This window comes from Bombina bombina, chromosome 1 (genome assembly GCF_027579735.1).
Source record: "Bombina bombina isolate aBomBom1 chromosome 1, aBomBom1.pri, whole genome shotgun sequence".
In the NCBI taxonomy this organism is placed as follows: domain Eukaryota; kingdom Metazoa; phylum Chordata; class Amphibia; order Anura; family Bombinatoridae; genus Bombina; species Bombina bombina.
Window position 1 is genome coordinate 932,979,847 of NC_069499.1, and position 17,476 is coordinate 932,997,322.

The window sequence follows — 17,476 nt, forward strand, 5'->3', positions numbered from 1 at the left end:
AAACATTTAGGACAGTTTCCTGCATGTTTAATTCATAAAATGTTCAATCATTGTTCAATTCCATCCCCAGATATTGCGCTTTAGAAAAAGTCTATATTTGACTTCTGGTGAAGCTTTGGAGGGGAGGGAAAGTCTCCTAAATTAGCAAATAAATAATAAATAAAATAAATTAAATAATTTAAATAGACAGTTCATAATAACAGTTATTAATAATAATACTTAAGGTCTTTTTGTTATTCCTGTTAAGGTGTTGAGGTCGAAGTCAAAACCAGTATGCACAATCCCAACATTTGAAAAAATAGTATTAAATATTTATTTTTCTCTTCTTGGTGAAGAATTTACTGGAGTGTGTTCATCACTCAGTCTTGTGTGCTCAATCCCTTTGCACCAAAATGATGTGTTTCAGAGTTTTTAAGAGTCATTTTATGGATTATTGATGCCTAAGGTATATAATGGCAAAGTCCATTTATTCCATGCCCCCTTTTTCATCGCCATTACTTAAAGTCATTAAGGAAAAGCCTACTGAATTCTGTTTCCATGTGCTTCAAGCAATGAGATTAAAATACTGATATTTTTTACTGCTTTATAAACTTTTTTCTTCTCAAACTGCATTTAAAAGATGAGGTTTACTCTACTGCTTAGATTGCAGGAAGCACAAAGGCTTTTAAGTGTCGTGTCCATAAGAATATATTGTGCTACTTTATCTGTCGGTGTCTCGCTAAGTTTCTTCTTTTAGCCATACAGGAGAAAAAAATATCTACATATTATATAAAAAATGTATGGCACAAGAAAAGAAACTGCAAAACAAAAATCATAAAATACTTCACCTCGTCTCTGTTTGTTTATTAAATACTGCATGACAGAGCAATTGCACCTGAGTCGGTCTTATAGAGCTCCTTAGTCGATTTTCATTTCCTTTTTTACATTTTTTTTTTTTTTAAGGTTTTTTGTAATACTTCACATTTGATGTGATTGAAACAAAGAAAGCTTGGCTTTGAAAAATATTTTCTAAGAGCATGAAGTAAAGAGATTGCAGGAACATTTTCAGAAGAGGCAGATGACCCGTCACTAGCCAACGTAAATTATTTTAGAGGATCCATATTGCACATCTTGAGAAAAAACAGAAGTGTTGCTTTTTTTTATCAGATTTAGAAAAGCAAGATGTGAGGAGAAGATGCTCTCTGGTGCAGCCTATAACTGTGGTTTGTTCATAGACGGTGTATTCAAGTGCAACAAAGTAAAAATGTAATACTGTTTCTAGCCAGTACCCTGATTTCTGAGTGTGCTCTCATGAGAGTGGCATTGCACTGTGTTTCATGCCTTGCCCCCTCACAAATACAGTTTGCTGTCACACAGGTTTTTTTACCCTTTAACTCTGCACAACACACTCATGCTCTGAGCCTTTGAAGCAGGCTGATTCGTAATGCTTGTTAAGATATGACTTGAGTGCAAATGTTTTCTCACAACGTTTGCACTTGTAGTGCTTAAAGGCTGAGTGCGTTTGCATGTGTGCACGGAGATTGGAGCGGTCTGCAAAGGCTTTTCCACAGTGAGCACAGCCAAAAGGCTTCTCGCCCGTGTGGGAACGCATGTGGCCCTGTAGAAGCCATGGTCGACTGAAAGCCTTTCCGCAAACGTCACACTTGTGTTTGAGGTTGTGAGTCAGTAGATGCATAGCCAAAGCTGGCATTGACACGTATGTTTTGCCACATGTTTCGCATTTCCTTGCCATTTTACTGTCTAGGCTCCTATGAGTTTGCTTGTGCCGACTGAGGTTGGAGGAGGTGGCGTAGGTCTTCCCACACTCATTGCATGTGTGGCGCTGACTTCCACGACTTTCACTGCGCCTTCTCGAACGGCCATCTGTGATAAAAAAAGCATCCATAGAGTAGCTGTCTGTAACTGCAGCTTCTCCACTAAAGTATCCAGCAGAAAGACTGGATTGTGGGCTGTCTGGCTCGCTGTAATCATCGTGTGCTGGAGTATAGTCTGGGTCTGAAGGCAAAAATTTAGAACTTCGCTTTTTTTCAGTCTTGTAGCTGGAAGAGGTTATGCAGTGTTCTATGTAACCTGCAAAATACAAACATAAAAAGCCGTCACTTATTTGTACTGTTCTGTAGTGGGGTTTACATCTTGCTCATATGCTTATTGTCTAGATCAGGCCAGATGTTGAGGATATCTGAACTGGAGCACAAGTGAACTAATCAGCTCATTAGTAAACATGTTTATTAAACTGCTTTCACCCAAGGTAATCCTGAAAATCTTGCCTGTTAGAGAGGCCTAAGGACAAGTTTGAAAACCAGTGGTCTAGATCAATGTACATATCAACAACTTTCAATTTTTCCAACTTTCTCATATTATATTTTGACATTACTTTAAAACTGTGGATATAATTATGTATGTGTGTATGTATGTACAGTATGTATGTGTATATATATATATATATATATATATATATATATATACATACATATATATATAAACACACACACGTAAAGTTTATTTAAAGGGACAGCAAAGTCAAAATTAAACTTTTAGGATTCAAATAGAGCATGTGATTTTTTTTTTTTTATTCTTTATTTGTAACCAGCAATGAATACAAAATCCATAATATAAAAAACAGAAAACGAAAATATTTTAGTTATCATACATATTATGTCAGCATCAAAGAAAAACAGAAAAAGGATAAATTGAAGAAAAACAATAGCAGGCATACATTAAATGTATATTACAAGTCATATACACAATTAATTGAGCTAAAGTATTTAACAATTTACTTATTACTCATTGTTGGAGTTTTTATTTTTTTATATATATAAAAAAAAAGACAAAGAGAAGAAAAAACAAAGGAAAAAAAAGAAAAAAAAAGAAAAAATAAATTAAAATAAAATTAAAAAAAAAAAAAAAAAAAAGAAGGGGGGGGTGGGGAAAAGGGAAGGAAAATCCCGATTCTCTCTAACCCTCACCGATTCACCAAATATCCAGCGGAACTATCTGAGTTTTTAGATGGAAAAATCAAATAATCAGTTTCTCTCTCAGAGAATATATTCATTGATTTACCAAATACCGAGCAGAACTATCTCTGAGTTCTTAAATGGGGAAATCAAATAATCAATTTCTCTCTCAGGGAATATCTTAATGAACGGTGCCCATTTATCAAAAAAGTTCCTTACGTCAAGTTCATTATCTATGTTTGTATTTTTTTGTTCTAAAATGTATTGTTTCTTTAGATAATTCCTAATTTCGGGGATAGTTGGTAGTGATCTCGATTTCCATTTCTTGCAGATCAAATATCTGGTAGCTAAAATGGACAAGTTTACTAATTTCTCATTAGGCTGAAGTCTATCCTCAAATTTTATACATAATATAATCTGAAACAATGACAGAGCTATTAATTCAATTTTTAATTTATTCTTAAGCCAATATTCTAGCCTACTCCATAGGTTTCTCAGTCTAGGGCATTGCCAGAACATATGAATTAAATCTGCAGCTGGGTAGGAGCATTTGGGGCATTTGTTAAATTCCTGATTTCGAACTCTGAGGCCTCTTTCTGGGGTGAAGTATGCCCTGTGTAAAAGTTTTAAATGTGCGTCACGCCAGTTAGAAGAAAGAGTAGTTTTTACTACTTTGCTCATTGATAATTGAATAGTTTTTGGTACAATATTACTATGTGGAATTAGGGCATTCCAGGTCAGAGCCAGGTTCTCCAAATTAGAGGTCCCTTTATTGATACCCAAAATATAGTAACAAGGAGCAATGGACATGGAGCTATTTTTAGTTATTGTTAGCCAGTTCTCCAATTTGCCAAGAGTCCAACTCCATCCAACCTTATGGGTAAGATCACAGGCATAATGCCTTATCTGCAGATATGCATAGAAGTCTTTATTTGGCAGATTGAATTCACTCCTTAGCTCTTCAAAGGACTTAACACACTTTCGGTCCTGATCAATTAAATGTATAACCCTATCCAAACCCACGTTATGCCATTTGTTAAAGACCAGAGAGTCTAGACCTGGTTGGAAATTAGGGTTTCCAATCAGGGGAAGGTATTTTGATGCTATACAGTTTATTGAGAGAGATTTAGTTAACTTATACCACGCTTTAAGAGGATTCGTAATGAATTTAAGTTGTTTAATACCTGTTGGGAGGTCTCTTGGCTCAGAGTGCGCCAAAGCTACTGGTGAGAATGGTTTACATATATTTAATTCAAGGTCATTGTTTAAGACATAGTTCTTAAGGAAAATCCAATCTGCTACTATGCGAGCTAGGAAACATAAATTATAAGATCTTAAATTTGGTAATGCTAGGCCTCCCAGCTCTCTTGGCATAACCAGTTTAGAGAAGGATATCTTAGATCGTTTCCCCTGCCAAATAAATTGCCTAATTGAGGAGTTCATTGACCGAACATCTTTTTCAAATAAGATTACTGGGACATTCTGGAGGATGTAAAGCAGCTTTGGGAGTAGAACCATCTTAAATAAGGCTGAGCGACCAGATATTGATAGTGGTAGATTTTGCCAGGCTTTAAGCCTTTCTTTTAGGTGAGCAAGCATTGGGGTTACATTTACTTTATATAGATCTCTCAAATCAATTGGGATATGGATTCCTAAGTATTTAAAAGATTCTGTTACCACTCTAAAGGGAAAATCTAAGTTGCTTCTAGTACTTTTCCTAAGCCAGAACAACTCGGATTTTGAAGCATTTACTTTATACCCTGAAAATACACCAAAGTGATCGGTAATTCGCAGGAGCTTTGGAATATTCTGATCAGTATTGGACAAGTAAACAAGTAAGTCGTCTGCATATAATCCAATTTTCATTTCATGGTTTCGGATTTTTATACCCTCCAGAGAACTCCTTATCATGATTGCCAGAGGTTCTATGGCCACATCAAAAAGAAGCGGGGAGAGAGGACACCCCTGCCGTGTACCTCTATTTAATGCAATTGGAGAAGAAATATCACTATTAACAATCAAGCTTGTAAAGGATTGGTTATATAAATTCTCTACGAACTTAGGGAGATTGCCCTTGATCCCAAACTTTATTAGAGAAGTAATTATATGCTTATGAGTTACTAGGTCAAAGGCTTTTTCTGCATCAATTGACAGAATGGCCAGATCCGGAAAGTCCTCTCCCCCCGCCTCCCGTGCAGGTAGCCTCTGGATATATTCCATAGTAACAAGTAGTTCCCTAATTTTTGCTGAAGAGTTGCGATTATTAAGGAAGCCAGCTTGGTCCGGATGGATTACTTTTGATAGAATAGTCTGAAGCCTAGTTGCTAGAATTGAAGTGAGGATTTTGTAGTCCGTATTTAACAGAGCGATTGGTCTATAAGACTCTTTGCGTGTAGGGTCTTTCCCCTCTTTCAAAATCAAAGTAGTGAATGAGGAAGAGAAGGAGGATGTAACCTGTTTATCATTGATAAAGATATCATTATACAAATTGGCCAAGTAAGGGGCTATCTCTGATGATAAAATCTTATAGAACTCATTGGGTAATCCATCCGGGCCAGCCGCTTTGTTAAGAGAGAGTTTGGTAATTGTTTTTTCAATTTCTTCCCTTGTGATGGAGGAATTGAGACTATCAATCATTTCAGAAGAAGCTATGGGGTGTGTAATATTATTCCAAAATTCAGTCGCTTTCTCTATGTTAAAATCTTTGCTAGTATATAATTCCTGAAAATATTGATGAAATACGCCTGAGATTTCTTCGGGCTTTGATAAATATTTCCCATTATACTGAATTTTATCTATAGTAGATTTTTTGTTCTCGTTCTTAATTAATTTGGCTAACATTTTGCCAGATTTATTGCCAAATCTATACATTTTGGCTTGCAGTCTAAGCTCGTTATGGGTTTCCTGAGTTATTATGAAAGTATCTCTTGCAGCTTTGGCGCGTAAATATCTTGCCCAGTGTAATGAGGTTCTATCAAGTAAAAAAAGGTTATAAGAGTTGATCACTGAGTTACAAACCTCCTTCTCTCTTGCCTTCCTTCTCTTGTTTTGTATAGCAGTATATGCAGTGATTTCTCCTCTGAGAACTGCCTTGGCAGTTTCCCAGAAGATATCTGTACGATCTATATAGTTATTATTAAATTGAGCATATTCCTTAAATTTATTCCTAAGCCAATCTTTGAACTTCAAGTCAGTGATAGAATAGTAAGGAAAAAAGAATCGTAAGGTCTTCAATTTCGATTGAGCAAAATTAAGCTCAAGGGAAATAGGCCCGTGATCAGACAGGAAAATCGGCATTATCCCTGTTTTTACCTTTGTTTTAATTAATCGATCATCAATTAAAAACAGATCAATCCTAGATAACGTTTTGTGAGCCTTGGAAAGACATGTGAATTCCTGTGTATCAGGATTCTGAGATCTCCAAATGTCTCGTATAGCAAGATTCTGTTTAATTTTATTAATCATTTTAGAGTCAAGGCTATCTTTCTTTTGTTTTAGAAGCTTGGTGTTTCTTCTAAGTCTATCTATGGGGCAATGTGGGGCCATATTAAAGTCTCCTCCCAAGATTAGGTAGCCTTCACTACTTAGAAGGAGTTTGGCCTGAAGCGAATCCCAAAATTCAGGATCAGTTTTATTCGGGCCATAGACATTGCAAAGTGTGTATTTTACTTGACCTATTTTCATTATGACCAGGTGAGCATGTGATTTTAAACAACGTTCTAATTTACTTATATTACCAAATTTGCTTTGTTCTCTTGATAACCTTTGTTAAGAGTAAATCTAGGTGTACTGTTAGCTCAAGAGCGTGCATTTGTCTTAGCAGCCTATGGCAGCATTGTTTGTATATATGTATAACATTGCTTTAAACAATGTTGCGAACACTTCTGCCAGACGGCTAGAGACACATGCACATTACTGAGCTCTCCTAGGATTACGCTTTAATAAAGGATAACATGAGAACTAAGCAAAATTGTTAGAAGTAAATTAGAAAGTTGTTTAAAAATGTCATGCCCCTATCCAATCTATTTAAGTTTATTTTACTGTCCCTTTAAGCTATTCAAAGCACACATGAATTGCATAATTGAACATTAATTGGTTTAAAGGGATAATCTAGTCGAAATTAAACTTTCATGATTCAGATAGAGCATGCAATTTTGAGCAACTTTCTAATTTACTCCTATTATCAATTTTTCTTCGTTCTCTTGGAATCATTATTTGAATGTAAGCCAAGGAGCCGGCCCATTTTTGGTTCAGCACCTGGGGCGCTTGCTGATTGGTGGCTACATTTAGACACAAATCAGAAAGTGCTACACAGGTTCTGAACCAAAAATGGTCTGGCTCCTATGCTTACATTCTTGCTTTTTCAAATAAAGATACCAAGAGAAAGAAGAACAATTGATTATAGGAGTAAATTAGAAAGTTGCTTAAAATTGCATACTCTGAATCATGATAGTTTAATTTTTACTAGACTATTTTTTACTAGACTATTGCTTTAATGATAATTTGTGCAAATAAACATTGAAGAAATGTAAAATGAACCAATTTTATCTTAAAGGGATATTCCAGCCAAAAACACATGGGTGCATTTCAGTATTGAACAGAAGCAATTTTGTAATATACATGCATTAGCAAAAATGCTTCTAATAAAAGCTATAGCTGTTTCAAAAGTGTATTTAAGTATGCAACGTGCACTAGCATTTTAAACAAAGCTCCTTGCTCAGAGAGCCTAAGGTGCTTGTACCATCTGGTAATGACTGAATTTGTTAATGACTGACATGATACAAACCCCACTGATGATCTGAGCAGCTGCATTATTTAAAATGTAAGTGCAGTGACAATATCTAGTTATGCTTCACATGCACGTGCAGAGAAAAATGTTAACACTAAAACAGTGATAACTTTTACTAGAAGCATTTTTGCCAATACATGTATATTGCAAATATGTTCCTATTCAAAGATGTAATAAATCTATGTCCATTTAATTTTTGACTGGAATGTCCCTTTAATACTGTCTTAAGTTTAGCCAGGTGCTAAGTAAAATCAGCGGCATGTGTGTATATGTATGTTTATATATATTATAATATATATATGTGTGTGTATAAAAATATATATAGAGAGAGAGACTAACAAACTCTTTCACATCAGATCTATTTCTCACATGCTGATAAAACTTTTTGCAGCTTAAAGGGATATGAAATCCAAATTTTTCCTTTCATGATTCATATAGAGGATGCAATTTTAAACAGCTTCCTAATTTAGATCTATTATCAAATTTGCTTAATTATTTTGTTATCCTTTGTTGAAGGAGCAGCAATGCACTACTGGGAGCTAGCTGAACAAATTGGGTTGGCCAATAATAAGAGGTATATATGTGCAGCCACCAAACAGTAGTAAGCACCCAGTAGTGCATTGCTGCTCCTGATCCTACCTACATATGATACCAAGGGAAAGAAGCAAATGACATAATATAAGTAAATTGGAAACGTGTTAACGTTGTGTGCTCTGAATAATGAAAGAACACATTTAGAGTTCATTTCCCTTTACATCCAGGTACTTATGGGTCTATGTATTGCTTCTTAGTAATAAATCAAGAATATAATAAATGGCTTTGTATTTATTTTTAGGTAGTATTTCTCAGTCAGGACTGTGTGTACATTGTGTACATTATACACTGCATACACTGTGCACAAAAGAATAATTCATATTTTAAAGATTCAAATGTTAATGTTTCAGGACCACAGAAATGCATATACCTTTTGCTTTACAATCTCTAGTGGCATTTCTAGATTCCTTAAAGGGACATGATTTGGATAGAACATACCATTTTAAACAACTTTCCGATTTACTTCCCTTATCAAATTTGCTTAATTATCTTGTTATCCTTTGCTGAAGGAACAGCATTGCACTACGGGCAGCAAGCTGAACACATCAGGGTCTATGTGAGAAGCAGCGGATGCTGCCTCAGACCCACTCAGTTTCAGTTCCGGCTGAAGCGGAAGTTTAGAAGCAGCGCCCAATCAAATACAATCAGGCTGATTGACACCCCTTGCTCTGCAGGGGGTGATATTGCACCAGCAGTTCACAAGAACTGCTGTTGCAATTATAAATGCCAACAGCGTATGCTGTTGGCATTTATAGATGTGCGGCGGACATGATCCGCTATATCGGATTATGTCCGTCTGCACATTAATAAATGGACCCCATCTAGTTAATTAAACACAAGAGAAAAATGTATGCAGGCACCAATCATCAGCTAACTCTCACTTGTGTTGGATATGTGCATATTCTTTTTCAGCAAGGGATATCAAGAAAACGAACCACATTTGAAAGTAGAAGTGAATTAAAAGTGTCTTAAAATTGCATGCTCTATCTGAATCATGCAAGTTCAATTGTGACTTTCCTATCCCTTTAAAGATCTGGATATGTAATCCCATTTAAAATAACCCCTCACCTGCATTCCACCCTTCTCAGTTCATGCCTTGGATATTACTGGTAGATATGTCCATTTGTGTTTTTCATGCTCTAACATGCGGAACTAGGCAGCCGAAAGCCGCATTCGGCTCTTTTCGAAACTGCAATCTGGATTTGTACAGATCATAGTGTGTTGCACTTTAACAAGGATAATTGCGGCTCTGAAAAGAGACGATTGCGGCTTTTCTGACGCCTAGTTCCGCATTCTTTATGGAATGAAAAAAACAAATGCACATATCTAATTACTGGCACATCACTTCTTAGGTAAATACCATGAAATAAAAGCAGTTAAATATCGGCTAAAGCCAGGAAATAGTTTACAGTTCCGCACTATGATGTTCCTTGTAAAGAGAACAGTTGTATAGCCTGCAGTAACACTCCACAGCAGCTATTACCAGTGATCAATTGCTTCCCAAAGATAATAAAGGCTCTAAGAAGACTTTAAATACATAAAAAACTGATCTAACTATTATTTGATTATGTCCCAGTAAGGTTCTAAGGTCCTTGGCATCCTAATGACGATCACTTGGGGCTTAAAGGGACATGAAACTCCAACATTTTCTTTCTTCTTTGGGTAGATCATACAATTTTAAACACGTTTCCAATTTACTTCTATTATAAAATTTGCTTCATTATCTTTTTTTCCTTTGCTGAAGGAACAGGCCTGCACTACTGGCAGCTAGCTGAACACATCTAGTTAGCCAATCAAAAGAGACAAATGTGTGCAGGCACCGATCAGCAACTAGTGTAGGATATGTGCATATGCTTTTTGAACAAGGGATACCTATAGAACGAAGCACATTTGAAAATAGAAGTGAATTTAAAAGTGTCTTAAAATGACATGCTCTATCTAAATCATGCAAGTTTAAATTTGACTTTCCCTTTAAGCAACAACCATTACCATAAAGTACATATAAACAACCCATAAATGAAATCTGTTCATTGGCTTTGGTGTGATAGTAATGAGACCAACACACACTTTGTCACTTTGTTGATGTCTGTGGTATTTAAAGAAAAGACAAGTGAGTCTGTTTTGCCCTGGAAAGCATGCACACTGTCATGGGTTGATTTGGCACTAGGGCATGTGTAGTTTTCATGTCGGACAATATTTATGACATTCCTCTCTTTAAAATCAAATAAAAATAATTTAGCCTTCTACAACTGCCAGTAGTGGAAAATAACTCATCCTACCATTGCACCAAAGCTAATGTAAATGTTCAGAATTGATTGTGTATTTTATAAATATCATAAATATTTTACACACTTATGCTAACAAATAACTGCTTGTATATATTTTTGTAAGTCCATTTTTTAATATAAATTACACACTTTAGGAGATTGCTTGAAATGCTGAGCTAACAGTTCAGTGACATCACAAATGCAGTTCCCAGAATTCATAAAGAAAAGTGGCTTAACCTCAAAAGAATGGTAAAGTCTCTCCTTTTTAAAAAACGATCCGGAATGTTAGTGATATTTTGGAAGGAGTTTAATTCATCAGATGTAACGAAGATGCGCTAAATCTTACTTTTTGGTATAGATAAAAATTCAAAGTCCCCTTGCTCTGCCACGCACTTCAAAAGTCATTTTTTCTGTGAGCTAACTGTTTGAATCATTGTCCAATCAGTGATCTCCCCATATGGCACTTCTGTTGTAGCTAAAGCACTGATTGGAGAAATATTCAAACCTTTAGCTCACAGAAAAATTTACTTTTGAAGTGGGCAGCGGAGCGAGGAGAATTTGAATTTCATATCTATATTAAAAAGTAAGTTATTGTGCATCTTCATTACATCTGATTACTTAAACTCCATCAAAAAGATCACTAAAATTCTGGATCTGATTTTTTAAAAAGGGGAGACTTTACCATCCCTGAGATGTGTGAGCCATGGAAATAATGGTGCTTTGTGGAAAGCAGAGGCTGTTAGCGATACGGTTTAACACCTGGTACTGATAAAAGCTTGCATTGTGATGTGAAAGGAAGTAAAATACATAGAAACAGAGAATTTTACGGTAGATAAGAGCAAAAAGGCCCATCAATTCTACCCATATTAAATGTTACTTTTTCTTAGGATACTTATGCAAGTCCCAGGATCATTTCAGCCCGACATCGTATTCGCTAAATGCTGACAGCATACACTGTGGGTATTTAACATTGCACAAGCATTTCTTGTGAAATGCTTGTGCAATGCTGTCCCCTGCAGATTCGCGGCCAATCGGTTGCTAGCAGGGGATGTCAATCATCCCGATCGTATATGATCGGGATGATTGCTATCCGCCGCCTCAGAGGTGGATAAGTTAAGGAGCAGCGGTCGTAACTTCCGCTTCAGGCGGAAGCAGCATCCGCAGCTTCATAAATCGCCCCCCCCCCCACAGTGTATACCACCCCTTTTGGATATTTATTCCTTGAATCCACCACCCTTTCTATAAAACAATGCTTCCTCACATTTCTCCTGAAACTGCTACAACATTCTAAGCACTTTTTTTATCTCATATTCCCCTTTAGTTTCATAAACATTTTTTTTATATGTTATGAAGTTTTTGTATTTCTTGACAAACAAGCTGATGAATGATGAGCTAAATCAGCAAGTTATGCAGATGTAAAATGGGAGGTGCTGTGGGAGAAAACGTCAAACATCCCTATGGAACATGTTGAACAGCACATTCGCCCCCACACTGCTAGACCTGTTTAACTGTTGCTTTTACATTTTTTTGCTACATACATGGGATAAAATACAATATCTAAAGGCGAATTTAACTCTCTTTTACTAAGAGTTTTATTCGGCTGAGCTGTCACATTTTGTATTTTATTTTATAATACCTATGTAGAAAAATAAATTTATACAGTTCCAGAGTAATTCCCAAGCTTTTATCCAAATTTCATGGCATTAAATGATTAGAACTCATATTTCATGTGTCTGCCAATAAAGCAGTATTTTCTCCTTTTAAAGGGACAGTCTAGTCCAAAATAAACTTTCATGATTCAGATAGGGCATGTCATTTTAAACAACTTTCCAATTTACTTTGATCACCAATTTTGCTTTGTTCTCTTGGTATTCTTAGTTAAAAGCTAAACCTAGGTAGGCTTATATGCTAATTTCTTAGAATTTGAAGGTCGCCTCTTATCTGAATGTAGTTTTACATAGCTAGAGAGCGTTACTTCATGTGTGCCATATAGATAACATTGTGCTCACACACGTGGAGTTAACTAGGAGTCAGCACTGATTGTCTAAAATGCAAGTCTTTTAAAAGAACTGAAATAAGGGGGCAGTCTGCAGAGGCTTAGATACACGGTAATTACAGAGGTAAAAAGTGTATTAATATAATGGTTTTGGTTATACAAAACTAGGGAATGGGTAATAAAGGGATTATCTATCTTTATGAAATAAATGAGGGACCTCACAGAACCAGTGCATTTTACATGAACAGTCCTTAAAAAACAAAAAAACATTTGGCATGTAGCATTAAAAATGTAGTGGTCTCCCTTGTGTCTGCAACTCCGGTGGTTATCCACTTTAGCATATTCACTTAAAGGGACAGTCTAGTCAGAATTAAACTTTCATGATTCAGATAGGGCATGTAATTTTTAACAACATTCCAATTTACTTTTATCATCAAATTTGCTTTGTTCTCTTGGTATTCTTTGTTGAAAGCTAAACTTAGGATCATATGCTAATTTCTTAGCTCTTGAAAGGTGCCTCTTATCTCAGTGCATTGAGACCGTTTTTCACAGCTAGACAGTGCTAGTTCATGTGTGTCATATAGATAACATTGTGTTCCTGTGAAGTTATTCATGAGTCAGCAATTATTGGCTAAAATGCAAGTGTTTCAAAAGAACTGAGATAAGAGGCAGTCTGCAGAGGCTTAGATACAAGGTAATCACAGAGATAAAAAGTGTTTTAATATAATAGTGTTGGCTATGCAGAACTGGAGAATGGGTAATAACGGCATCTTTTTAAACTATAACAATTCTGGAGTAAACTGTCCCTTTAAGCTCATTCATCTTCCTATTCATAATGAGCTGAGTGCATAAAACAGTAGTTAAAAAGTATCTTAGAATTGTGTATTTTTTCTTATGTTTTGTTAATGACTTCTGTACCAATGTAAGATAGGGTACCAGTGGAAGACAGGGCTCAACAAATACCAGGTGCCATGATACATATGAAAGGTGCTCTGGCACCTGGAAAAATCACCTTACACCAAGGCTTATGTTTAAGACCCGAACCTGTCTTTCACTACACAGCGTGCGACAGCACAGCCACGTGGTCACCTGTGTCCAGTGCGACAATAAGACTTAACACTATCTCCTCCCTTCAATCCCCTTCACGCTGCTATAACAGTTCCAGCTTATTATGCCCATGTGACCAGAACCGCTTCACCGCAATACCAAGATGCAGTCAGTGGGTTAAGGAAAATATCTGGCATTTTGTTCCAGGCAATTAAGGGTTTGTAGCTGAAGGATTTCTGTTTCAGGTAATGGTTTGTGTGTTTAAGCAGAAGCAGCGATTTTATACACACACACATTTCTGAGCTTTGAGCTGATAAACAGGGAAATTTAATTTAACTCGTAATTTGTTTTATTGACTCGTTCCCATAATTGTGCTCATTGAGAACATTATTCTTCTTTTACTTTGAGAAATAAGATCATGTTTGTTGAATTCAGTTCAATGGTAAGAAGCCAGAAACAAAATTTGTGACAGGTGTTGAACATCTCTCTTTTTTGTCTTATATTGTCAGACTACAAGAAAAGGGTCCTTATTCAGTATTATATAAATCAGTGAGTTAATTGAACTTACAGTTCATTACCCATAATGTGCTTGTAGAAGGCGCACTCTTTACATAATTATATTATTATACATTATTATACCTAGCATATTTACATTATTATACCTAACTTAGCTGCTTTTCTAAACTGGAATCTGTAAATCTTTAACCTTATTTTGTGTATTGGCACATGAGTCTTGTTATAACAATTTTCCAAAATCAACACTGCATATTTGTCATTTTAAAACAACAAAAAATAATAATATCGGAGTTTTTAAAAGAAATGTGAAACGTTTACTAAAACGATAACCTAACTTTTTTTTAAACTTTGATATACTTTTTCTGGATAGAGTTCAGGAACGCTCCTAAGCTTATTCCATGCCAAATGAATAGATGCTGCTTCCTGCTAAATATTATGGCCCATATCATATCTCACTGAATTATTCTATTGTTCTGATTTATTAAAATGATGTTTTACACCCTGGAATCTGAAACTTTGTAAAGAAGATAGATAAACTAAACTAGCTCTGTGACCATATATTTTTATTTGTTTGTTTGTTTATTTATTTTCTTAGCTCCAGCTTGTAATGGAATGGAAAGGTAAACAAACACATGTGATAGATGAGAGCTTGTATTCTCATTTGTTACTGGTCTGGAGTGAGGTCGGTATTCCAGGCTTCTTGAATCTGCTGCTCCAGCCATATTATATTAGTACTGCAGATAGAAGTGCAGGTCTGCAAAGGGTCGCCTGTGTAACATGTCTTTTTTTTCCTCCTATGCTAAAATAATTTAAAATCAGAAGTTCCTGTCTGGGCTGCATTGCATGTATCCATAAACACTTGTTACACATGTATATACAGGCTACCTTATTCATCATATTAAGGGTATATCTGCCCTTTCTTCCCCCAGCAGCATGTGCTTATGATATGCTTTTCAACATTAAGTATGTGGTTACATTTAAGACTATGTCCCCAGAAGATGCTGTTTATATAGTTAAGTAAAATAATACCAGAATACCCCTAACTGTAACCACCTTTCCTAATGGTTAAAGGTTTTCTGTCTCTTAATTCCTTCTTCCTCCTCCCTGTATCGCTCTTGCATTTCACTGCATCCTTGTTTACAGTCACATGCTCTGAAGAGAAAACGCTTTCCTCAGCATCTTTTCACACTCCCATAGAACAGAGCAAGGTTGTTTCCAAGAGCACCCGCACACATCCCTTTCCATTGTGTATAATTGCCTGAGCTCAGGCTAAATCCTAAACCCAGGTTGTTATATTTATTTGTACATTTTTATATCTAGGCCATGACTACACTGCGGTAGAATAATCTGATAGCAAGCTTGTGATTTATTTTTAACCGAAGCATCAGGTTTGCATGTGTGAAGCGAGTGTGTCTGCAGTATAAAAATATAGCCTCATTAAAAATCTTACCCTGAAAGGACTTTTATTTTGAAGCATAATTATTTTGTTATCAGCATATCCTTTATACATGCACTTCTCAGTCCTTTGGAGAAAATAAATCTAAGTAACAATTTATAAAGAACTTGTATCATCTTGAAACTATAGAATTATGTTTAGGCTTCGGTAATAAATGGCTGAAGGACAGAGGTAGTCCTGAAGGACTCAAGTTCAAATTCACTTCTATATCCCCTTTAACCAAGACTTCCATTACTTTATAAATTGTACATTGTATGCCACCAGAAGTCCCTATATCATTACATAAACTACCAGCCAAATGATAACCTTTTTAACGGATCCAAAGATTGTCTTTTAGGGTTCTTCATAATGCTATTATGTTAAAATGTAGGGGCCTGATTTTAGAACGTTCAGTTTGTTTCACAAAGACATTTGGCTCTTAGAAATCTTGTTAAAATAAAATATCTGACTGCCCTAAAATTTGAATTTAGACTGATCTATAGATGGTCTCAACAAGGTAATGTGAGAGAAGGCTCCACATAGCAAACTCCCCCTTATTGTCCCATTAAGCTTTGTCAGCTACTGAACATGCAACACATATTTCCTTTATTTGCTTTGTCTGAATACAATTATACTGTTAACTGATTTGTGACCTTACATTCTATAAACAAGTGGATTTCAGTAGAAAGATGTGGTCAATGTATGTCTTTTATTACATTCTTTTAGTATATACACTATAGGCAACAGGCCTGGTTATAATAATTCTGTTATTATTAATACTGTTATTTATATCTAAAATAACAACACCTTTCATAATGTATCCCATTACATATGAGTTATTAGATGCTTGGTCAATATGCAGTTATGAGCCACTAAAAAAAGGTTTAGGGCCCTGCATGTAAACAAAGCATTTTAATGATGCCCTACTTATATATCATTACCTCACCCAAGCATGTTTTATTCCTCTTTTTTTATTTAACTACTTTGAGGGGGGAAATAATATATATATATATATATATATATATAATTCTAATTGCCTATTAGTATTTGAACCAACATACTGTTGATTTGACATTCAAAGTATTTTCTGCAAGGTCACTTTAAGGTATTAATAAGGTAGGTGTTTTAGGACAACCTACATTTAGAAGCCATAACCTGATTAGGATGGCACTGTTGATGCGTTGACCCATTTCATGGGGAGCCATGACTTTCTCATCCTACAAAGTAAATAGAATATATTGGAGCTCTACAGGTTTCAATGCTCACAAGGCATCTTAAATTGAAACTGTCTTGGGTTGCTTAAAAATCATCAGTCCTGACAGAGGTCCAGAAAGAATTGTGTTTAACCTTGCAAGCTGTTCAATGGAAGATGTGCATAGCTTGCAAATTCAGGAGCTATCACAAACAGCAACTTACAGATCTGCACCGGAAATGCACAGTTATTGTCAAGAGGCTTTTACTCAGAGTATCAGTAGTGAAACCAGGACGTTTCTCAGCTCTAATTATCTAGCTAGAGAAAACCCTGCAAAGGTAGGGGAAATCAAAGGGGACCCAGTTTTCAATATAGCTCTCTGTAATTTCTCAAAATATACCAGACAGAATTGCATCTCTCTGGATGGTGCCTCTTAAAGGGCTTTAGAAAAGCCTTTTGGCTGCCGCATGAACAATGAGGTCCCCAGAGTAGGCGAAGATCCCCTCCCCCTACCTTTCTGTCCTCCTCTGTGAAGCTCTGGCATTCATGTCGTCTCTAAAAGACATCAAGGACTCTTTACTATAGGAATTAATACCATTTTAATTCTGACTCTCCAAGAAGCAAATACATCATTCCAAAAAAATAAAAGCTTGCATCATGTCAGTTCTTATTCTACAGGTGACGAG

General features: G+C 35.9%; 1 protein-coding gene across 1 annotated transcript in view; it reads right to left on the reverse strand.

Annotated features, from left to right (window-relative positions):
* Positions 1-1,369: 1,369 nt before the first annotated feature.
* Positions 1,370-17,476, reverse strand: part of SCRT2 (scratch family transcriptional repressor 2) — a 16,801-nt gene continuing 694 nt past the window's right edge. Inside the window, exon 2 of the mRNA XM_053692965.1 lies at positions 1,370-2,070. Within this exon, the coding sequence (XP_053548940.1) occupies positions 1,370-2,070 (701 nt within the window). The remainder of the gene's footprint in view (positions 2,071-17,476) is intronic.